The sequence below is a fragment of the Ctenopharyngodon idella genome, chromosome 5 (assembly GCF_019924925.1).
Source record: "Ctenopharyngodon idella isolate HZGC_01 chromosome 5, HZGC01, whole genome shotgun sequence".
Classification (NCBI taxonomy): domain Eukaryota; kingdom Metazoa; phylum Chordata; class Actinopteri; order Cypriniformes; family Xenocyprididae; genus Ctenopharyngodon; species Ctenopharyngodon idella.
In genome coordinates this window covers 22,164,444-22,189,781 of record NC_067224.1, presented here as the reverse complement: position 1 = coordinate 22,189,781, position 25,338 = coordinate 22,164,444, and the positions used below count along the sequence as shown (strand labels likewise).

General features: G+C 40.9%; 1 protein-coding gene across 1 annotated transcript in view; it reads right to left on the bottom strand.

The window, feature by feature from the left end:
- Positions 1-25,338, bottom strand: part of ar (androgen receptor) — a 107,976-nt gene that overhangs the window by 55,697 nt on the left and 26,941 nt on the right. Inside the window, exons 2-3 of the mRNA XM_051892930.1 lie at positions 21,882-22,033; positions 19,748-19,864 (exon numbers count right to left, since the gene is read on the bottom strand). Of these exons, the coding sequence (XP_051748890.1) occupies positions 19,748-19,864; positions 21,882-22,033 (269 nt within the window). The remainder of the gene's footprint in view (positions 1-19,747; positions 19,865-21,881; positions 22,034-25,338) is intronic.

The window sequence follows — 25,338 nt, the reverse complement described above, 5'->3', positions numbered from 1 at the left end:
TCCTTTCTTCCCGGAGGTGCATGAAGAACTCACCGGTACATGGACGGCACCTTTTACTGCCTCGCTAAGAGAGCCTCCCGAGCCGTGTCCCTGCGTTCCACCTCGCTGCCCCACTGCGGGTACGCCTACGGTTCCTTTGATCCCGCTTGTACGGTCTCTGCGAGCCTGGTTAGTGCTCCCCAGTCCGTCTCGCTGGCTCATTCGGACCATCAGGCTCGGCTATGCCATTCAGTTCACCCGGCGTCCCCCCAAGTTCAGGGGCGTCCACTTCACTTCAGTGAAAGCTGTCGATGCCCATGTCTTGTGTGCGGAGATCGCGGTCCTACTGGCGAAGGACGCAATAGAGCCGGTCCCTCCAGCCGATATGAGGTCAGGGTTCTACAGTCCCTACTTCATTGTACCCAAGAAAAGCGGTGGGTTATGACCGATCTTGGACCTGCGAGTTTTGAATCGGAGCCTCCACAAGCTACCGTTCAAAATGCTCACGCAGAAACGCATTTTCGAGTGCATCCGTCCCCAAGATTGGTTTGCAGCGATCGACCTAAAGGACTTTCATGTCTCGATTCTACCTCGACACACAGGCCGTTCCTGCGCTTTGCCTTCGAGGGTCGGGCATATCAGTACAAGGTCCTACATTTCAGGCTGGCCCTGTCTCCCCGCGTCTTCATGAAGGTCGTGGAGGGAGCCTTTGTTCCCATGAGAGAACAGGGTGTTCGCATCCTCAACTATCTCGAGGACTGGCTTATTTTGGCGCAGTCTCGGGTTCATTTGTGCGAACACAGGGACCTGGTGCTCAGTCACCTCAGCCAGTTGGGCCTTCAGGTCAACTGGGACAAGAGCAAACTCTCCCCTGTGCAGAGGATCTCTTTTCTCGTTATGGAGTTGGATTCAGTCGAACAGACAGCACGCCTCACAGAGGAATGTGCTCAGTCGGTGTTGAACTGCCTGAATACGTTCAAAGGCAGGACATGCTGTGGTGTTCACAGATGCCTCTGCCGCCGGCTGGGGTGCCACGTACAATGGGCATGCAGTATCAGGGGTTTGGATGGGCCCCCAACTGCATTGGCACATCAACTGTCTCGAGTTGCTAGCAGTACGCCTTGCCCTGAGCCGCCTGAAAGGGCAGTTACGGGGCAAGCATGTGCTGGTCCGTACGGACAACACTGCGACTGTTGCGAACATCAACCGTCAAGGTGGTCTATGCTCCCGTCGCATGTCGCAACTCGCCCGCCATCTCCTCCTTTGGAGTCAGAAGCATCTGAGGTCGCTTCGCGCCATTCATGTACCTGGTGTGCTCAACCGTGTGGCCGACGAGCTCTCACGAGCTGCGCTGCCGGGAGAGTGGCGACTCCACCCCCAGGTGGTCCAGCTGATTTGGAGGGAGTTCGGAGAGGCTCAGGTAGACCTGTTTGCCTCGCCAGAAACCTCTCACTGCCAGCTGTTTTACTCCCTGCCCTGAGGGAACACTCGGGACAGATGCACTGGCACACAGCTGGCCCCGGGGCCTTCGCAAATATGCGTTTCCCCCAGTGAGCCTACTTGCACAGACCTTGTGCAAAGTCAGGGAGGACGAGGAGCAGGTCCTGCTAGTTGCGCCCTATTGACCCAACCGAACCTGGTTCCCGGAACTCTCGCTCCTCGCGACAGCCCCTCCCTGACGCATTCCTCTGAGGAAAAACCTTCTTTCTCAGAGACGGGGCACTCTTTGACACCCGCATCCAGACCTCTGGAAACTCCAAGTCTGGTCCCTGGATGGGACGCGGAGGTTCTGGGTGACTTACCCCCCGAGGTACTTAACACCATCACTTCGGCATGTGCACCGTCTACGAGACGTGCTTATGCCTTGAAGTGGAACCTGTTCGTCGAGTGGTGCTCTTCTCGCCGGGAAGACCCCCGAAGATGTTTGATCAGAGTCGTGCTTTCATTCTTGCAGCAAGGGCTGGAGCATAGGCTGTCCCCCTCCACCCTCAAAGTTCATGCTGCCGCAATTTCCATATACCACGACCACATCGATGGCAAGTCTGTTGGTAAGCACGACCTGGTCGTCAGGTTCCTTAGGGGGGCGAGACGATTAAATCCTCCTCGACCCCCCTCCTTACCCTTTTGGGACCTTGCTCTGGTGCTTCGAGCTCTCCAGAATGCTCCCTTTGAGCCCTTGCAGTCAGCAGACTTAAAGATTCTGTCTATGAAGACTTTGCTGCTGGTTGCGTTGGCCTCCATCAAGAGGGTAGGGGACCTCCAGGCATTTTCGGTCGACGAATCATGCCTAGAGTTCGGGTTTATGTGCCCAAGGTTCCTACCACTCCCTTCAGGGACCAGGTAGTGAGCCTGCAAGCGCTGCCCCCGGAGGAGGCAGACCCAGCCCTGGCTTTGCTCTGTCCAGTTCGCGCCTTGCGACTGTACATAGACAGAACTCAAAGCTTCAGGACCTCAGACCAGCTCTTTGTCTGTTACGGAGGCCAGCAGAAGGGAAAGGCTGTCTCCAAGCAGAGGATGGCCCACTGAACCCACCTCTCATCAGGTTGAGTCACTTCCATATGTAGTACAGCCCTACGGGGTTAGTCCATATGTACTCTCCACATAACTCCTTCGGGGAAGGATGTGGCTTCCGCAGTGTTCCCTTCCCAGCGAAAGGGTACGCTTTCCCAGTGTTATCCAATGGTCTCACTGTATGGGTTTTTGGGGAACAGCAGTGATCAACACTCTCTGTGTTAGCCCTGTTCCACCGTCCTTAGGCAAGGGGGTTCAGGTGGCTTGCAACAGAGCGCTGGAAGGGGGCAGCTCCTGTGGTACTTTGGTAGGGATTCCTATTCGTCGATCTGTCCAACGTACGTCGAACGTGACCGACTGAATGGGAATGTCTCGGTTACATAGGTAACCCTTGTTCCCTGAAGGAGGGAATGGAAACGTACGTCCCGTCACCACAGTCGCTGTACCCCGCTGATGCTGCTGCCTAACCTGTTCGGCTCCTCAGCGAAAACCTGAAGATGCAACGCACCTGCTGCTCATTAAATACCCGCGCTGCAAGGCGAGCAGCTGATGCATATGATTGCATGCCAATGTGCATTGGCTCGTTTAGTTACACACGAAGCAGATTGGCCTCCCTAGCGAGATTCCTATTCGTCGGTCTGTCCGACATACGTCTCCGTTCCCTCCTTCAGGGAACGAGGGTTACCTATGTAAATGAGACGTTTTGATTTTAGGTCATAATCGTCCAGGCCTAGTTTAAACTATCATAAACTAGCGCTAAGACCCAGAATCTTCCCTACCTAAATTTACGGTCAGGAGCTGCAACTGGAAACAAATGTTACGCTTGATAAAGATTGTATATATTTATGAAATATATCTAGCCTATATGATGAAATTCGTTCAAAAACTCTGAATGAAACAAGTCTTCATTCATTAATTTCAAACGATTTTACATAATTAATTCATTTAAAATTAATAAATATTTTAATAGACTCATAACATTTATAGACATTTATAAATCGACTCATTTATAACATTAAAAAAACATTTTGTCAGAAATTATTTTGTTTGGTTGTCTGTTTTGTTTTCAGAATCATGGGAGAACTGTGATCTCTATATCTATTAGATTATCCAGTCATAAATTAAGCTTAAAAGAAAATATAATATATCTGGCATTTAACTTATAGGTCACTATTAGCACTAATATTAAAAAGTAGTACAGTCTAGGATGTAAAATGTACAATACAGACTAAGATGAAGTCTTTATGTAGCCTACATTAACAATGATTTGGGTCAATTAAAATGCATTATAATGGAGAATTATAAAAAGTTTTTCTTATTTAAAACGTGGCGCTTCTCGTCCAGTGTGCGAAATTCTGCAAACCACGCCCCTCTATCACCCCCCCCCCCCCCCCCCCCCCCCTCTTCGGTACGTTCCGTGATCCATGAGTGCCGCTACATCACGAGCTGTCCACACTGCATTAAGTCTCTTTTTACACTCCTGTTGTTAAAGGATTAGTTCACTTTCAAATGAAAATTACCCCAAGCTTTACTCACCCTCAAGCCTCCTAGGTGTATCTGACTTTCTTCTTTTTTGATGAACACAATCAGAAATATATTAATAAATATCCTGACACACCCGAGCTTTATAATGGCAGTGTGAGATACCAACGAGTAACTGAAGAAACTGCATCCATCCACATTCATCATAAACCTTCTGAAGCGAACATTCATCCATCATAACCCTTCTAAAGCCTTCTGAAGTGAAGCAATGTGTGTGTATAAAAAAATCCATATTTAACAAGTTATGAAGTAAAATATCTAGCTTCCGCCAGACCACCTTCCGTATTCAACTTACGTAGAAAACAGAACTGGCGTCACGTCAGTTAAGCTTTTTCCGTAAGTTGAATAGGGAAGGCATAGGACGTAGTGTAAACGTTTTGAACTGTGAGAGTTTTACACTTTCTTCGTAAGTTGAATATGGAAGGCAGTTCTCCAGATCACACACACAGAGATACCCAGTGGATCGTTTGCCAGAATGATATATTACAATACAGCATCAACTGGGGTGCTCTTGTTTTCGTTTGAGTTTTGGACTGCCTTGCACACTAGATAAGTTGAAATGATAATTATCATTGTACGTGACAGCAGTGACGTCTACTAAAAATAAGCTGACAATAAGGTATCCCACATTAGCAATCACTGTTTGTCCTGTAGTAATGAAACATTATATGCCCAATGTAATTCTGCCGAATGCAGCTGCTCCCTCTCTCTCTCTCTCTCTCAATAAAACTCTACAAAATGCAATGTTTCAATAGAGGGACTCAACATTCCTTCGTTACTAGTTCTAAAGTGACATTTTAGAATTAGTAATGGAGGCTTGGTCAAACTGTCAACTAAAGCAATAAGCCCCAAGAAGCCGTAGTTTACAGTGACTTTATAACAGCTAAGGGGCGTTGATAGGTATGACGCGGAGCGGAGTGCCTAAAACCCTCCTTAGCTGTTATAAATTCACTGTCAACCACAGCTTCTTGGGGCTTATTGCTTAAACAGTTACCAAAAAATATAAATATTAAAGCCAAAAAATATGTATCAATGCAACTTTCATGAAGTAAAATCACTAAAAGCCTTCCTTCCACTGGAAAAAAAATAGTCCCTGACTGTGAACAGCAACAGAAGTTATATTTATTACGCCTCTTAGATGGCGGCAAAGATTGTCTTTATGAGCGAGTCACTCAGTCGCAAAGACTTTTATATTGAAACTTGTTGTGAACACAGAACAAGACCCAAATGACAAATGCTTTGACTAGCGCTGTCAGTGTCAGCAAGGCACGGGAATACCCATTAACTGTTAAAAGTACAAGATCACAGCAGACATTCAAACTGAATTTTTCTTATGAACATAGGACTGACCTGAAGGAAAATGCTAAATCTGAATGCAGGTAATACACTCAGTCACTCGATATCTCTCTCACAATACTCTTCTACATAGTAGCTTCATTAAACAATATCAATTGAGAACAAACATTTTTTACATTGCTAAGAGTGGTTGTGCAGTACTACACAGAACCGGGTATAATCGTTTTATAAATAATAAACAACCATTACTTTTCGTGAAATACATGGAATTGCAGCGACACACAGACACAGTGGTGCAGTAATACTGATGTAATGAGGTCACAGGTGTATGTTTGTAGAGTAATTTAAAACAGCTTTGAACGCGGCTCAACCAATCAGAATTGTTGCATTTTAATTCATGATGGTGTTCACATAGTATGATCGACTTATTAGCCAACACAAAACTCATCTCACTCAAATTAGCAAACATGTACACAGTCTACTCAACCGCAACTTCTACTAGCGTTCTATTGCTGTTGATGTTCGCTAACATTGCAATTTGAATTTGTTATACATGCTGCTGCCACAGTACAAAAAAAACAGAAATTGCCGTAGCTCCGTTATGCGAATACAAAAGCCTATTTCACTTAAAAGAGTTCAACAAAGCTTGTCTTTGTATCCCTATGGCACGAACATTGCCTGCTTGCTGCTGCATACATGCAAAATTGCATATTAGCTAGCTGTCCCATTGACTTCCATTCATATGCATGCGGATGCATCAGACCAGAAATGAAAGCTTGTGCGAAAAGTTCCGCATTTCGCTGCATTCTAAAGTTGAAGTCTGGTGAACTCTGACCTGCGAATTTGCATAATGTGAAAACGTGCGACCAGTAGACAATCGATTCCTCACGACATGACCTCTTGGCTGAATTAAAAGAATAATATTTTTGCTGTAAAGTCGAGTAAATTGTATATTTTTACATTTTGAATGTATTACTACATGTTATATGTTGAATTCATGTTTATTAAAAAAGCCCCTGTAAACTGTGGCGTCATATCATGACCGTTGTATTATCCGATGAAATTTCGCACGTTCAAAGTCTAGTGTTACCGCGGCTTAAGACAAAGCATAACATCTAAGACAATGCAACATCTGCTGTACTTGCGGTATGGCATCTTCACTTTGAACTGTGGACAGAAATCCAATGCAAGGAAATACTCTTGAAAGAATAGGAAATAAACATCACAGCAGGATACACCCTCGATCCTTACAAAAGCAAAAAGGCATGTCTTAAATAATAGAGCATTAAGCAATTACTACCACTACCTTAGGATACATTAATATACATGGATGGGGCCTAATGGTTAAGGATGTGGGCCACTAACTCTAAGGCTGCTGACTCAATGCTAAGTAGGATTCACCCAGGAGAGTTACTAAGATCACAGTTCGACTCCACAGGTCCTGTGTCTTTGAAGAATGCACTTACACTAGAATGAATAACAAATGTCAATTAAGATATTGCTGAAAACTATTTATAAAATGACCCTTCTGAGAGAACACACAATACATAATCATTACAGGAAGCTTTTTAATAGGGACAACTTAAAAGGGTTAGTTGACCCAAAAATGAAATTTCTGTCATTAAGTACACACCCTCATGTCGTTCCACACCCCTAAGACCTTTGTTCATCTTTGGAACACAAATTAAGATATACACTGATCAGGCATAACAATTATGACCACTGACAGGTAAAGTGAATAACACTGATTATCTCTTCATCACGGCACTTGTTAGTGGGTGGGATATATTAGGCAGCAAGTTGTCCTCAAAGTTGATGTGTTAGAAGCAGGAAAAATGGGCAAGCATAAGGATTTGAGTGAGTTTGACAAGGGACAAATTGTGATGGCTAGACGACTGGGTCAGAGCATCTCCAAAACTGCAGCTCTTGTGGGGTGTTCCTGGTCTGCAGTGGTCAGTATTAGGGATGCACTGATACCATTTTTAAGGACCGAGTATGAGTACCGATACTTTTTTTCTGGTACTCTTTTTCATCGCCGATTCCGATGCCTATACATTTATTAATTTCTCTCTCTCTCTCTCTCTCTCTCTCTCTCTCTCTCTCTCTTTTTTGTTTTTTGGTGATGTTGCAGTTTTCCAAGCACAACAGTGAGACTAATGAATGTAGGACAGCTTCTTTATTATGACTCTAATGAAAAAGTAATAATTTTTATGTGCTTGTCACAAACTTAAAGAACAAAAATTTCACAGTGTCCAATAACCTTCAAAGGGCATAATTACCATATATATAATTGTTGTTATAAAAAGATATTTACAAACAAATTACAAACAATACAACAAATACTATAGAGATACAAATTAAATAAACTTGTTTTTCAGATACAGTAGGTTTATTTACCATGTATACATTTATTTAACATCTTCTGTTGTTTTATTAACATTAATAACAAATATAGGCTACGGTCCCTTTAAGACGGAATCCATCGATGCTAACACATATCCTGTTTTCACCTAAATGTTTACGTCATCTTTAGCCATAACCGACTGTATTTACATGAGATACTCCACACGATGGACATTTTGACAACTATGTGTGCATTTGATCATTCAAGCGCGAGGAGAACTGATCGTGCGCTGTCTGAGAGAACTGGGATCACGTGCAAGAAGGAGAGAGCGCACACGCGAGAGAGAGCGCTTCTGGTCTGTGTCATTCAGCGCGATTCCACCTATCCCGCCTTCACTACTCGATAATGAATTGTGATTGAAAGCATGCAGTTCGCAATGTGTGGGTTGTCATCATTCATTTTGAAGTATTTCCACACCCCTGAGGCTGACATTGCTTCTGCTGCTGCCACCTGTGTCTCTGTACACAGAAAATTCTGTCAGCTACGTCACGTGAGGTATCGGTCTTTGGTATCGGGGGTATTTTTACGAGTACAAGTACATGAGCTTAGTATCGGGCCCGATACCGATACTGGTATCAGTATCGGTGCATCCCTAGTCAGTATCTATCAAAAGTGGTCCAAGGAAGGAACAGTGGTGAACGAGTGACAGGGCCATGGGCGGCCAAGGCTCATTGATGCACGTGGGGAGCGAAGACTGGCCCGTGTGGTTCGATCCAACAGACGAACTACTGTAACTCAAATTGCTCAAGAAATTAATGCTGGTTTGACAGAAACATGTCAGAATATACAGTGTATCACAGATTGTTGCGTATGGGGCTGCATAGCCGCAGACCAGCCAGGGTGCCAATGCTGACCCCAGTCCACCGCCGAAAGTGCCAACAGTGGGCACCTGAGCATCAGAACTGGACCACGGAGCAATGGAAGAAGCTGGCCTGGTCTGATGAATCAAGTTCCCTTTCGATACTACACTCGTACTGCGTCGTCTGCTTTTAGGCGCAATGGGGAAACTCCTATTTTCACCGATTTCCGAAGCCTTTTTCAATCACGTAGTGAAACTGCACGGCTATTGGTTCGTGGAGTTCAAGTAAACGCGTGAGCCAATGGTGAGCGAGCCCATTCGAGCCCGCCAAAATGGGCGGGGTATCAGGCTATATAAGTGGCCGTCTCACCTTGGCAAACTTATTCATTCTCCTTCAGCAACGCAGATCACATCTCTTCGTTGATCCCGAGACTTGAAGCTGCCTTCTACCTGCAAGCAGCTGGAATTCGCTGCTGATCAGCTCGCCGCTCTGCAGCAGCAAGATCAGCTTGCCTCTCCTCTGCTTGCCACTCTCAACTCGCCGCTCTCAAGCAGCCCACCACTCACAAGCAGCCCACCGCTCACAAGCAGCAAATTTCCTGCGGCATTGTTTCAAATGTCACGCCATGGCTGTGGCACGTGCAGAGCCCCTTTGCATGCTGATGATGGGCACAGCGAGTGCGTGCGATGTCTGGGGAAATCCCACGCAGAAGCCGCGCTCACTGAAACGACCTGCTCTCATTGTAAGAATATAAGTCTGGCCTCCTTGCGCTCGTGGATAGCGTTCTTTTCAGAATGTGACAGAATGTGCCCTCCCATTTGTTTCCTCCCAGGAACCTGTGAGGAAAAAACAGACCTTAGCCTCAGACGCTGAGGATTGGTCGGGCTTGCAGCTGCTTAGATGAATAGTTTCTGTCGGGACATCGTCAGGCCCCTCCCCAGCGGGCAGTGCCCTTTTTTCCTGTAGGGACTATGTTCAAGAGGAAAGTCGTTTTCACAGACGCCTCCAAGATGGGCTGGGGAGCTCTGTGCGACGGCCACTTAGCCTTCGGCGCTTGGAGCAGCCAGGAAAGCGAGCTTCATATCAACCGCCTGGAAATGATGGCGGTATATCAAGCTCTCCAATTTTTCCTTCCTCTCCTGGTGGGACACCATGTCCTGGTCAGATCAGACAACATGACAGTGGTGTCCTTCATAAACCACCAGGGGGGGCTCTTGTCAAAGCCCCTCTTTGCTCTAGCGAAAACTGTCTTAGAGTGGGCCCAACTCAACCTGCTCTCACTGAGGGCAGCACATATTCAGGGCATACTGAACAAGGGGGTGGACATGTTGTCCCGGAACAACCTTCCCTCGGAGGAATGGTCACTCCACCCCCTCGTAGTTCAGAAAATTTGGGATGCCTTCGGGAGGGCAGAGGTCGACCTCTTTGCCTCAGAAGACAACTATCATTGCCCAATTTATTTTTCAAAGACCAGAGATGCGCTGGCCTACGATTGGCCCAGCCTCCTCCTGTACGTTTTTCCCCCGATAGCTCTGATTCCCCAGTTTATCAAATGAATCAGGAAGGGTGCCCACAAAGTCCTCATGGTGGCTCCTTTATGAAGGAGCCAACCATGGTTTTCAGATCTGTCTCAGCTACTGTCCATGGTTCCATGGCCGATTCCCCTGAGACGAGACCTCCTCTCTCAAGCGGGAGGGACAATATGGCAGCTGTGGGATCTCCATGTGTAGTTTCTCAACGGGAGCCTTCAAACCTCCCTGAGAACGTCAACGAGACGGCTCTACTCCCTAAAATGGTCAGTCTTTGCTGCCTGGTGTACAGCCCGGAACGAAGACCCATTTACTTGTAACATATCCCTGATATTGTCCTTCCTTCAAGACTTAATGGATAGGGGCCGTACTCCCTCTACCCTTAAAGTCTATGTCGCTGCTATAGTGGCCTCCCATTCTCCTGTAGCAGGGCAGTCAATAGGGAGAAACAACCTTGTTGTTCGCTTCCTAAAGGGATCTAGGAGGCTAAAACCTCCCCGCCCCCGCACAGTTCCTACCTGGGACCTGTCTTTGGTTCTTAGAGGTCTTAAGGGCCCTCCTTTTGAACCACTCCAGACTGCCGACTTACGTCCTTGGGCATGGTCCACTGGCGTGTCCATCGTGGAAATTTGTGAGGCGGCCGGCTGGGCCTCACCGTCCACATTTGTCATGTTTTATAACCTAGACGTTCCTGCGTTGCAAACGCAGGTTCTCTCTGCATAAGCCTCACCAATGTGACAAGCTTATGAACATTCGTCTACGGCCCTGACCAAGTCTGGGTAGTTATGTATTTTTCTGTTCCCTATATATGCTCTAGGCCCCATGGGGTTCCTAGGCTGTATGGGAATGGGAGGATGACTACAGTGTCCGTGGCTTTTTCCGGGGTGCATTATACTATGTGCATCCGCTGCAAGCCCTTCTTAGTGCTCCACTCGAATGCTTTGTCGTCCCCCTTCATAGCACGGCGTGATTGTATTATCCCCTATTCGTAGGATGCCTCATGTTGTCGCTTCATTCAGTCGAATTAAATCAGTTTGCCAAGGTGAGACGACCGCTTATATAGCCCGATACTCCACCCATTTTGGCGGGCTCGAGCGGGTTCGCTCACCATTGGCTTGTGTGCGCTGCCGCACCGTCATTGGTTTGTTTACTTGAACTCCACAAACCAATGGCTGTGCAGTCTCACTGCATGATTGAAAAAGGCTTCAGAAATCTGTGAAAATAGGAGTTTCCCCGTTGCATCTTGCCCAAAGGCAGACGACGCAGTACTCATTCCGTATCTAGGGGAACCGAGGTTACGTAACCGAGTACGTTTTCTTTTACATCACGTGGATGGCCGGGCACCAGGATGCACTATGGGAAGAAGGCAAGCCGGCGGAGGCAGTGTGATGCTTTGGGCAATGTTCTGCTGGGAAACCTACATAAGCATTGTTGCAGACCTGATGATTTCATACCAGCTAACATCAGCATTAAAGACTTTTAAAACCATTTTAGCTCAAAACTTTCTGACAGCAGCATGCAGCAGCAGTAAACATATTAAATACGACCGCTTGAAGAATTCAGACATATTATATAGGCCATCACAATTGTGTATTTATTTTATCTGTCAGTACATCTCGTCTCTTACAGGACTGTCTGATATCCATATTTAGCTCTGCATATGTCATAAAATAAAGCAACTCCGGTTTTTCGGGAACTTCTGTTTCTCTGAATGAAAATATAACTGTATTGGGACTGTCACTAGAAAGAGTGCTAAAGCTGCTCAGGTTGTATTTTTGGTGGAAAATTTGTAGAAATGCTTATTCTTTCTAAATGTGATGTAAACAGTCCTATGACTACAAATAAACAGAAGCAACCAAATGTGCGTCCTCTTTCTTTTGTGAAATAATGGTAAATACCACTTTATTTCTGTGTGACTAATGTGCAATCTTAACACAAATTAATTCATTATGATCAATGTATCAGTTCAAAGTGAAAAAAAGTGAAAGTGACACGTGCAACCAAGTAATCAAACCAGCAACCTTTGGGTTACCAGTCAGACTCGCTACCCATTAGGCCACGACTGCCTCTTATTGTAAAACTGAGGTAAAACATCGATGCTTGGGTTTTAAATCTTAAACTACAAAAATGGCAACAAACGACCGCTTTTATCATGTTCATTTTGCCATCTCACTAGTTTCAAGTGATTTCTTTCTGATTAGTTTTCTGATAAAACTTCCATTTGTTGGTGAAATGATGGGTTTATTTAATCTAATGAGTTTATTTAGATACTAGTATAGTTGTTGTATATTTAGCTACATTCTTAAAAAGGAATGTATTTGCCTTGATTTAAACATTTCATGGGAAGGTCTCATTTCCACCTGCACCACAGGCACAGAGGTGTCTTTTTCAGAAGCTGTTATTTCTTGTATCTGCCACTCTTGATTAAGAGTATAAGAGTGTAAGCTCACAGTTTCTCAGTTTCAAAGAGTTTCACAATGAGTTTTCTACTTCTTTTAAGGGTAAGAAATCATACTTTCTTCTTGACATAAATATTTTCCATGCTTTTGCTACAGTTACACTGAATTTAGGAATTTTATTTTATGCTACAATTTGTTGTGATTGTGAGGCTCTTTTCATCTGTCTATTTGAAGAGTCCAAAGATCACTTCATTTGACATAACCCTAATACTTTATTAGATTTCTTTTCTTTTCTTTTTTTTTTTTCAAATTAGCATAGTCTGATTGAAAACAATGAGAAATTATGGTTTTATAATCTTTTAGGAAGGAAGGATGTTTTCATGTTTTCAATGTGATGCCCAACTTAACATTAAATGTATGTATCTCATATATAGCTGTGTATCTCATATATATCTCAGAAATAGCTGGTTTAAATTGATACATCTTTGATTGGATCTATGAATAAATCCATGACTGGGTTTAGACAGTAATTGCTTTTTAGGCAAGCCTAAGCACAAGCATCACTCTTCTGCACAATGGTAACAAAACTCAAAAATATAACAGAAACCCTTTTAAATCTACAACATAACTGAACATTATACAGTAAAAGGTCCTTACTGAAAAACACTTAAAATAACACTTCGGGTATACTCACACTAGGCCCGCCTGGAAGAGGTGGGCCGGAGCACGGTTCAGTTGGGCTCGAGCGCGAAACGCATGCAGTGTGAGCGCTAACCGTGCCAAAGCATGAAACAGCTACTACTTTTGTGTGCACTACTGTCATCATTATGACGGAAAACATCTTTATTACTGCTTGGATAGTACACTTTCCAATTAATGCTGCGCAGCATAAATGATAAATATATTACTCAGTATCTTAGCAAAAGTGCATTTCTTCCTGTTTTCTTCCATACAAAAAGTTGCATTGTATATGACGTAAACGTGCTCCGGCCTAGTACATTAAGTGCAATGTGAGTGCAGGCCAGCGGGGGAGTGGGGAGGGGGGACAATCGCGCTCGGGCTCGGTTCAAGGCAACCATGCCTAGTGTGAGTAAACCCTTAATGTCAAAATTTACTCCATGAATGGGGTCCCTTGCAAAGCATACTGGGAACTAAAAATTACAGAAACTCTTCACAGACGCACAGCTAATTTTGAAACAATCAGAAAAAAGTACAGTGAAATGATACTTTTAAGTATTTACTTAATATATTTAAAATATTAACATTTAAATATTCCAAATATTTAAGTTAGTAGATTTATATATATGTGTTTATATATATATATATATATATAATTCACCCAAAAATGAATCAGAGTTATAAAAAATAATATCCTGGCTCTTCCCAGCTTTGTAATGGCATTGAATAGTGTCCCGAGTTTTTGAAGCTAAAAAAGTGCATCTATCTATCATAAAAGTAATATACGACTCCAGTAGGTTAATAAATGCCATCTGAAGCGAAGCAATAGGTTTTTGTAATGTTACAAAATATAATCACTGGCTTTCTGGCAACAGCCGTACGAAAGTGATACCTAGGATAGCTTGAGGGTAAATAAATTATGAGATAATTTTCATTTTTGGGTGAACTATTCCTTTAAGGTTATTAATTACTAAATTATAAATCTATTACTTTAAGCATTCAGAGACTGCTTTTCTTAAAGGGTTAGTTCACCCAAAAATGAAAATTCTGTCATTTATTACTCACCCTCATGCCATTCCACACCCGTAAGACCTTCGTTAATCTTCGGAACACAAATTAAGATATTTTAGTTGAAATCCGATGGCTCCGTGAGGCCTTCATAGGGAGCAATGACATTTCCTCTCTCAAGATCCATAAAGGTACTAAAAACATATTTAAATCGGTTCATGTGAGTACAGTGGTTCAATATTAATATTATAAAGCGACGAGAATATTTTTGGAGCGCCGATTTCAAAACACTGCTTCATGAAGCATCGGAGCATAAATGAATCAGTGTATCGAATCTGCTGTTTGAAGCGCCAAAGTCACGTGATTTCAGCCGTTGGCAGTTTGACACGCGATCTGAATCATGATTCGATACACTGATTCATTGTGCTCCGATGCTTCCTGAAGCAGTGTTTTGAAATCGGCCATCACAAAATTATTTTGTTTTTTTTGGCGCACCAAAAATATTCTCGTCGCTTTATAATATTAATATTGAACCACTGTACTCACATGAACCGATTTAAATATGTTTTTAGTACCTTTATGGATCTTGAGAGAGGAAATGTCATTGCTCCCTATGAAGGCCTCACGGAGCCATCGGATTTCAACTAAAATATCTTAATTTGTGTTCCGTAGATTAACGACGGTCTTACGGGTGTGGAACGGCATGAGGGTGAGTAATAAATGACAGAATTTTCATTTTTGGGTGAACTAACCCTTTAAATTAATGCAAAATAAAAGTGCAATAAAGACGTGTGTGTGTGTGTTTGTGTGTCTATATATACATGTATATGCATTTAGCAGACGCTTTTATCCAACAAAAGCAATTTGTGAAGGAGCCAACAATATTTGTAATATACAATGCCAGGTTTATTTGATAACTAGATTAGGATAAGTTAGATAATAGGAGAAATGCAGCAAAGTTTGCATAGAAACTAAATAGAAAGCATAAAGCAGAAATAAAGCAGCTCTTTAATATTTGGCTTGACCTTCTGAGCTTAACAGTCAACATTTTACTAGGCACTGTCCCCTTTTTATTGACCATTTGTTGCACAAGAAAATGACATTTGTCATTTTAACTCAGTTTTTAAGCATTTTTGAAGCCCTATTTTCTTCCTTATTCATAAAAAAAGTGACATGCAACTAATCTGTGAGCAAATAGCTCTGACCTACATAGGTGCAAGGTAGCCTAGGTCAAGCCGTTACGATTAGGCTATAAATAGTAACATTGGAAATCAACTTTAATCTTCAAGCTGTGCAACTGACTTCTTGGTAAGAAAGCTTAGATGCGATTTCGAATGTTAATTTTTTATTAATTCAACTCTCAGGTGACCAATAAGATAGGATATCCAATAAGAAACTGTCTGCTCACACTAATCCCAGACACAGAAGGAAAGGTGATATAGTGACAGGCATTGTGGTTGGTGATATGGGATATTTATGCAAAACCAGTCTGCTCATATCAAATGCGTTTGTATTTGACAGGCCAAGAGACGAGGTATAACACAAATGGTCGACAATAGACTTGTTTTACCACCTATAACACCAATTTTTTTTACTGCCACCACTTTGTTGAACACCATAATGCGGACTGAGTGACATGAGGTCCCTGGTCTCTCCTTAAACATGGTAAGCAGTGTTAGTGTCATTTTAAAACAACACTGAACACCAGCAGCACTGTTCTGTACCGACTATGATCCTCCTAGAATGTCTTTCAAAGAAGTATGTAAAACCCGCTTAAGAAAGGTTGTGACTATCTACGTAGGACATCTTGTTCCGGGTGTGAACATGGCTCAATAAAAACATGGCATATTTTGTACATATCAGTTCACGAAAGTGAGCATGGACATGTTTAGTATCTTTATATACCAGGTTTTAAAAAAGAATGAACCGTAAGCATGTAACGAGTCTGAACTTTGCATCATTGCATCTCTTTTTTCTGTTTCTATGCCATCTGCCACTCTCTCTTATCTCTCTCCTGTGGTGTCTTGCCCTCTTTCCCCCCCTCCTTCTTTTCTCTCATATGCCCAATGACTTTCATCATGTATTCAATTTTCACCCAGACCCCTGACGATCTTACAGAGGAGCAGGAGACCATGTGACAGTGTGTGCGCGCATGTGTGTGTCAATGAGGCAGTACTGTGAAAGGTGTTGAGATGTTGTTAATATGGCCTCCAGCTGCCAGAGAGGGTCTAGCGGGGCAAAAGTGCCATAATTCTATAATGTGCTGATAACACTCTTTCTCCTCTCTTTTCTCTACTCAGAGAGACAGCTCTCCTAATCCTCCCCATCCTGTCATTTTTTTTCTTTTAGTTCCTTTGGAAATACCTCACATCTCTTACATTTTCTGCCAAACTTTAGTCTCTCTCACACTCTTTCTTGGTTCCATCTCTTACTCCTGTAATTTAGACGCTGATGGAAGTTGTTACTGATTTGACTGATTATAGAATAATACATGCTCTCTCTTCGTCTCCCATTCTGCATGTGCTCTATAATAACTTAAGATAGGTGCTTTAGAGTTTGTGTCCAATTGAAACTGGATCTCTCCTCCTCATTTATATCCCTTGCTGTGCCGCCACCTCCTCGGCAATCAAAGAAAACAACCTCATCGTGCTGTAATGCTGCCCTATATCAGCAGCCTGAGAACATTTCAATACGATAATTGCAGGTCATTGTCACCAAGTCAAGAAGCCTGCCTGCTCAGGAACTTACTGCTTGATTAACTGAAAGCCATGCATTACTTCACGATACAGCACACCTGAAGAATAATTTGGAGAGGTTCCTCTCAGATTATTCTTCCAATTTCTATGTAATTTTATCTAGTATGACCAAGACTCTATAGAAAACCTCTGGCTTCACAACAAATACGGCAGTGGATGTTCTAGATAAATAGTAGCAATTATTTGCAGTTTATCAAGGTCAAGGTGCTTCTGTATTTGCATGCACATAATCATAGCAAAGTTCTGCCACGAAAACCCTCCACATGACATCTGTACTTTCCTGTACTCGCAATCACAGGAATAAATGACATTTTAAAATATATTAGAAAAATTCAATATTAGGAAATATTAAATAAATAAATTAAATTAAATTAAATTAAATAGAAATATTAGGAAAGAGGATGAATAAACACATAATTCCCAGAAGATAAAATAAGTACAATTAACCTAAATCATCCTGTTGTCAGAGTACTGTTTAGCTCCATTGGGTTGTTGTTCATGTATTTGTTTCCTGTATTTCCATTCAGCTTAGCTCAATGTTTGTTACTAAGGTTTCTAATTACGTTCACCTGTTTCTTGTTTAGTGCCCTCATTTACTCATGTATATATACTGTAAACTCCCTGTTTTGTTGAGTCCTCTGTCGGTTCTCATCTTTATGTAGTGTTAGCGTATTTTCTCCTTGTTATAATTCTTTCGTGTTTATTAAATGTTCTTATCTTGGATATTCTGTGTCATGCCTCTGATTAACACTTCCATTTATGTGACACCTATTCAAAAAGTTTTGCCTTCTTGAGCATCAATGAAGAAAATGATTTAGGATTTTAAAGTTATAATTTGTACTCTAGCAGAACTGAAGAAATACTCTTTAAATTACAGTTTAATCAGTCCATTAATTCTGGGTTTGAGTCAGATGGAGACAGATTCAGATCCAGAGTTAATTTTATCCATTCAAAGAATGAAACAGAAAGACAGAGAGATTCAGTGATCACAATCAAGCTGATTGGATATCATTACCCAGTGACCTACTGTATACAGTCTTAAACAAATGAAAAAAGTTATGAAACACACTTTTAAAAAGTCCTAATGAATTGAAATGGCCCTTTTCTATGGAATAATCTACAGCTCCCGTTCTTCAAAAATGAAATATCTTTTTATGAAGGATAAGTATGCTGTAAATTAACTGATAAAACCAGCATGCAATAAGCTGTGCGTCGATTACTTCTGATCCATTATCTATCGCTCACTGCAAATCACATGAAAATGTATTAAATTAGTGAAAGCCCACAGGGAGAGAGAGGAAGACCTTAAGAGAGGGAGACCTCTTAATGCAGACCAGAGAGATAAACCCCCTAATTATTCATCAATAATTCAACCGCGAGTGTCCTAGAGGGAGAGAGAGATCAAGGAGAGATGCAAAGCTGACTGCACTACTTCAGTAAAGTTCCCTACAGATAATTTGAAGACACGCGCATTCTTTCTTCTTCTCTGTCAAAGCAGTCTTTAAAATGTCTCAGCTGCTATAGAACTGCATTACCATTACAACTCAATATAAAGTTCAGAGCTTCACACACACACACAGGGTCAAAAATCGGCACTTGTCAGGTGCCATATCCTAGTAAAAATTGGCTTTGGCGAGTAAATAAAACTGGTGAGTTACTCTTCAGTTAGCTGACAACTGACCCACACTGATGGAAGCAATGTGAGCGATTTAAATAAAGAATAAAGAAAATCCAAACTGTCTCCGAATTAATCTTTTTATGCTGAGAGTGGAAAATTTACCTTCTGAAGTTTGTCTAGAATTATTTTTTTTCTCCTGATCTGCATGTGTCAGGACACATACAGTATAGAATTTTTCTCACATTGAGGCACCATTCTTGTCATAGGGACAAAATGTATCATTTTAATAACATTTGTGCAAATGCAGTTTCATGGCCTTTAGAAATATTTATAACCATTTTCTTAATTCACTCACCAACGGCAGATGTAGCAAAAAGGTTTTGGACCCTTTATGCACACCTACACAGGTCCTTTATACTCAAATATGAGCACTTGGCAAACTGCCAAAACTCTAAATGATCTTTTGCAGATAGCTTAATAGTCAATTGTGTAATTTAAGGCATCTGTGATGTTATATCACATCAAATCAAATCAAATTTTACATATCACCACATGACCAGGGCCAGTGGAATTTGTTTCCACGACTTAAGTGGACAACCTAGGGTAAGATGGCTTACTCCTTGCAGTGATCGAGCCAGCAAACTTCTCATTACTATGCCTGGGCTGTAAAGGAATAGCTCACCCAACAATGTCATTATTGAAATGTAAATCATTCTTCTCTGCTAAGGTCATTTCAGGTCATTTTGTGAACAAATTGTTCTTTTGAGTCAGTTCTTTTCCATGATTGATCTAAGTGACTGTGAGTTTCACAAATCAAACTGAATGATTTGCTCACAAATTGGACTGATTCGGTTCACAACTGGATGATTCACAGCAGTTCTCTGCCGACTGGAGGGGAAGAAAAGTAACTTAAAATTTGGCCTGTTCCTCACACATAAAAAAAAAAAAATTCACACATATAAAATAGCATACAAGTCGTAATGACTACTTTTACAGTGCTTTTTTTGGTGTTTTTTTTAAACGTTGTGGTCACAATGAATTATTGTAAAATGAAAAAAAAAAAATAACAAAATGTAAAATGTGTTGTTCCAGAAAAGAATGAAAATCATAAAGATTTGGGACAACATGATGGTAAGTAAATTATTCATTTTGGGGTAAACTATCCCTATAACAACTATACAGTGCATAAGAGTAGAGCACATATGACACTTTGTCACAGGAATTTACCTCCCAGGGTCATCCCAGCCTCAAAACACCTCTTCAGACGGCAGGATGGGCAGTTCTTCCTCCTCAGTTTATCTATGGTGCAGTCATTCCTGCTAGCGCAGAGATACTTCTGCTTCCCTAAGAGAAGAAACAGAAGTTCTTCAGAAGTTTTACCTTAGTTTGGGTCAGTTGGCAGCCAAATGAAAAGCCACAGAAAGGACAGAGCTGGGAGCATCACAATTACACCAAGATAAAATGTAGATCAGAATAAAAATAGGGAACACACACACACACACACACACACACACACACAGAATGCTCCAATTAGAGGGAGCTGTTAACGTGACAAGCCAGTCTGATAGGTCACAGCCCATACTCTGGGCACTCGAGGACAGCCAAATGAAAAGTGCAGAGTGAGATTTGAAAAGAGGTTCTGTTGTGTGTGTGTGTATGTGTGTGTCTTAATCAGGAATACAGAGCCGCCGCTGAAGTAACATACACAACTGCAGTCCGGTCTGACATAAAATTACAAAGAGACGTAACAGACATTCACTGCCAGACCTACACAGAATTAAAACAAGATGTAAAAAAAAAAGCCCACTAATCAACAAAACATAATCAACAATAAATCAAGCACAAAATGAATGCCGAAATCACTCTCTAACCTTACAGATCTATCAACAAATTTTCATAAATGACAACAAGGAGGCCAGAATAAGACTACTCCCACGTATATTGTCACACATCTCTCTCTGTCTGTACAGACAAATGTTGAATCAATATAATAGTGTGATATTTCTGTATTTGATTAAACTGAAGTACATTGTTGGCTGTGGGGCAAGACCTTTTAACGCTGCTTAACTTTGATAAATTGTTGTGTTCCACAATCTCTGTGGGTGCTCAAAGCAAAAAGGTCATCAGTTTATCAGAAGTGTGTAGTATACTTTGCAACTTAAAGTACATTTATTTCCATGATTCACATAGGTTTACATAGCCTAAACATTATTAAACTTTGCACACTTGTACACATCCTAAAAGTATCACTGATGTATATTATTTTTCTTTATATTTATAATGTGTATATATATGCATATATTCAGTCTTAACAAAAAAATTGTCATCATTTATCCTCATGTTATTCCAAATCTGTATGACGTTCACTACTACGTTTGTGGTCAGTAAGATTTCTCAGTAAGAAGTCACTTTCGCTCACCAATGCTGCACTTATTCAATCAAAAATACAGTAAAAACAGTAATATTTTGAAATATTATTACAATAGCTGTTTTCTATTTGAATATATTTTATAATGTAATTTATTCCTGCTCAGTAAATTTTCTTACTGTATTATCAATGTTGAAAACTGCTTAACATTTTTGTGGAAACATGATACATTTTTTTAGGATTCTTTTATCAATAGAAAGTTTGAAAGAACAACATTTTTTAACAATGTAAAAGTCTTTACTATCAATTTTGGTAGTGTGCTTTCTTCCATGGAACACAAAAGCTTTTCATGAAGATATCTTGCAGAATGTCCAAGTTGCTTTTTTCACACATTGGAAGCAAATTTCAACACATTGAGAGCAAATAATAACTTATTTTGTGTGTGTGTGGGTGAGGAAATGAATAAGAGACATGAACAATGCTCAAATCGATGGTTAAGTCTCTTTGAGGTAAGTATTTGGGTCTCACTGATTACTGATATGTTTATGACAGGTCTTTGCACATATCACAGCCAAGTCTGTACTTTGTAAGGTTGCACGTATTCGATTTTCACTGTAACGCTTTCTTTTGGGTTGCATAATAGGGAAAGAATGTGTCCCTAATTTGTGTATAGTTAGGACACAAAGTGTCGCCTACTTGCTTTCTCTCTTTCTTGCTCTCTTTAACTGAATTTCTGAATGCCTGTGTATTATGTGCCAACTGTTGATATTTTAAGTGACATTATAAAAACAATAAAAGCTGTCCTGGACACATGGTCGAAAGTATATTAATTTGTGAAAAGGCTATATTGGCATGTAATGTGGCTTTAATGACAGTTAGCTGTAATTAAAAGTTCTAATTAAACTGAATACAGTCCTCACATACGGTGAATATATTTAGCCGTTAATACAATCCAAAGCCAGACTTTTGTTATAATGGGTGTGTTTATGTTACCCTCAGCAGCTCTCTTAAAGAACACTTTGCAGCTTCCACAAGTGAGGGCTCCATAGTGACATCCAGATGCTTCATCAGAGCAGATTAGGCATGTCCTTTGAGGAGGAAGGAAAAACTCCATTGGGAAAATGTCACTCCTCCCTCCATCAAACCTAAGAATAAAAACACAGCATAAACTAATGACATGACAAAACACTGACATAAATGTTCTGTTCACTGTTATATCAGCAGAGGAAAACAAATATACTGCAAACATGGAACTTGTATTTCCACTGTAATGTCAATTGTGAAGAAAAAATATGAGATCCATTATCAGTAATTTGAACAGGACAGGCATACTAGCTCTCATCCAAACAAGCACAGAAATACATGAGTTATTGGTGCGTATTTGTCTGCACATGTACATGTACGTTCACGTTATTGAACAGAAAAAAAATAGTACAGATCGTAGCCGAATTTCTCGGAAGTCTTACATCAATTGTCCAGTGTGCAGCTGCTACATTAGAAATGTCATTTGCAGGTCCAGTACTCAGAGATAACATTCCCTGTGAAAATGCACAATTGAAAGATGGTGCGTGTGCCTGTGTGTGTCAGTGGCCAAATGATGGTGGTAAGTAGAGGTGACTTTATCCTAATGCAAGTGCCAGGTTTCTAAAGAAGGGTAATAACTGCTTTATTGCTTAAGGAATGATGGAAAGATTCTAAGTTAAAGAGAGTCATTCAGTATCATTATTCTGTTCTGATGATGGCAGCCAATTCTGTCACCACACATATAGTGAGAAAGAAAAAGTGAATAGAATGACAGAGATTAGGAGAAGGGCATATTTCTGATATTTTCTTGGCTGTCTAGAACAAGTGGTCAAACTTTGCACATTTACAACTTTGTGTAAAAACTTGCAACTGAGAGCTGAGGCGATGCATTATGTCAGTCAAAACCTATATAAAAAAACACATAGAAATCTCACTGCCACCTTTGTTTTTCTCTTTTCTCTCTATGTTTTCACCTCTTTTTTTTTCATACACACAGTTTGGTGCTCTAACAACAAAAGACAGATCAACCACAACCTGTGGAAGAATGGATGGATGGAAGGACGTTTTGTTAATGTTTTATTAATTTATATTCATTTAACAGTATAGAGCAGGGGTGTCCAATCCTGCTCCTGGGAGGCCACTGTCCTGGAGAGTTTAGCTCCAACCCCATTTAAACACACCTGAACCAGCTAATCAAGGTTTTTAGGCATACAGGAAACTTCCAGGCAGGTGTGTCGTGGTAAGCTGGAGCTAAACTCTGCAGGACAGTGGCCCTCCAGGACCGAGTTTGGACACCCCTGGTATAGAGTAATAAACAGCCATATTAGCCTACAAATACATTGACTGAATCCATTTAAAACACACACAATGCCACACACATGTGAGTAATGATGTAAAAAGACTTGCTTCAATTCAGTGTGACAACCCTAGTGAAAAATAAATATACTAAAATGTATTTGAAATACATTTATTTCATTCTAAGTATACTACTAATACATTTACATATTTATATACTTAATAAAATACCCTGCAATTGTACTTTTGGTATATTAAACTGGTATACGAAATATAGTCTGCGAAATTGGAATAACTAATTTTGTACTTAATGCACTTTAATTGTGTGGAAGTAGTGTTGAGGTCCAACTAAAGATATTCTTTTTTCTAAAGTATATTTGATTGTGCTAAGGTGGAACTTTTGCAAGTATACTTCAGGTACACTTTAAATATCTTGCATTTAAAGACTGATATTATTCAAAGTTCATAGAATCCTTATCAATATTGACATTAAAACACATTTTAGGCTTAATATTAAGAAATGTGCAGTGTGCACAAGTAGTACTCCAAATAAAGTTTAATTATAATTTTTATATCAGTCAGACTCAAGCGATATGTCAGTAAATATGTTAATATATTTGAACTATACTTAATATGAAATAAATGTATTTGAAATATATTACTTTTTTACTAGGGACTATATATGCAAAAATCTAAATGTGTTAACAGAAGCTGAGATTCCTACAATATTATTGGTAACTGAAAACAAATTCAAATGAGAGAAAATATTGAACAAATGAACACACGTGTAGGAACTTTTGTAAATCACAGGATTAGAATTTTCCTGAAATCAGAGTTTTCTGTGGAATTCTGTGCAGATTCCAGGGGAGGTCTGCATATGGGTCAAATCTCTCTGGCATTCTTTGGAAGTGTTTTAGTTGTTTCACTCACACTACTGACCTGCTAACTGTGGCACTTTCCAAACAAGCCATATCAATCACAGGGTCAGGGTGTCTCTCACTATCAGCATTATGGCCGCTATTGCTTTGACCTCACGCAATGCCATGTTTAAGAAGGTCACTCCGGCTAAAAATACAGCCGCACTGAGGTTCCGAGCCAGAGCAGTCACACCACACACGCTCAAGTGGTGTTGGTTTGCTCTCACTTTCTATTTCCACTGACACATTCTTTAGTCTTCCTCATTACTGTAGATTAGACATAACCCGATAGCTTAACAACACTCAAATGACATTTTTCCAATACTAAATGGGGAGCATGTGTTTATATCTTCACATTTGCTCAGTAAATTTATTGCCGTGCTGTGTGCATCTACAAGATTTGAGTTAATTTCCAATGCTGCCTTGACTGGTGTGAGACTTGCATTTGTCTCCAGCACAGTAGTTATATAAATGTTATTTGCTAGGTTTACATTAGCGTCAATAGTATACAGACAAAATATACATATTTGTCCCACATGTAAAGTTCACATTAAAGTAATAGTTCCCCCCAAAATGAACTCATGTTGTTCCACACCTGTATGACTTTATTTATTTATTTTTTTTGAAAAATGTTTCAGTGTTTTTTTGTCCATACAGTGAAAGTCAGTGGGGTCCAGTTTTGTGCTAGACCCTACTGACTTTCACTGTATGAACAAAAACAGCAGAAAAATTATTCAAAATATCTTCTTTTGTGTTCTACAGATGAAAGTAAGTCATGCACGGTTTGGAACGGCATGAGGGTGAGTAAATGATAACAGAATTTTAATCACATCAATGTCAGTGTCGTGATACTGATGAGATGCTTAGAGTATTGTTGTTCTCGGCATTATCGGCTCTTGTGAACTGAGCTCATATTGGCTGGTGTGTAATGACACCTAAATATAATAGAGAGACAGACTGTGCGTGCATGTGTGTGTGTGTATGTGCGCTATTATTACTGATAAAAATAGAGACAGGGAGGATGAAGTTAAGATCGTGTGGGTACAAGTTTGTGTGTTTGTGTGTGAGAAGGGGACTGCACAACCAAGAAGTTGATTGGACACAGAGTACAGACATAACTATACTCAGCGACATGAGATGTCAAGGGTACACACAAGGACAAACGCATATCACTAAACCAAGCGCACACAAACACTCACATGCACGCCCTCTCT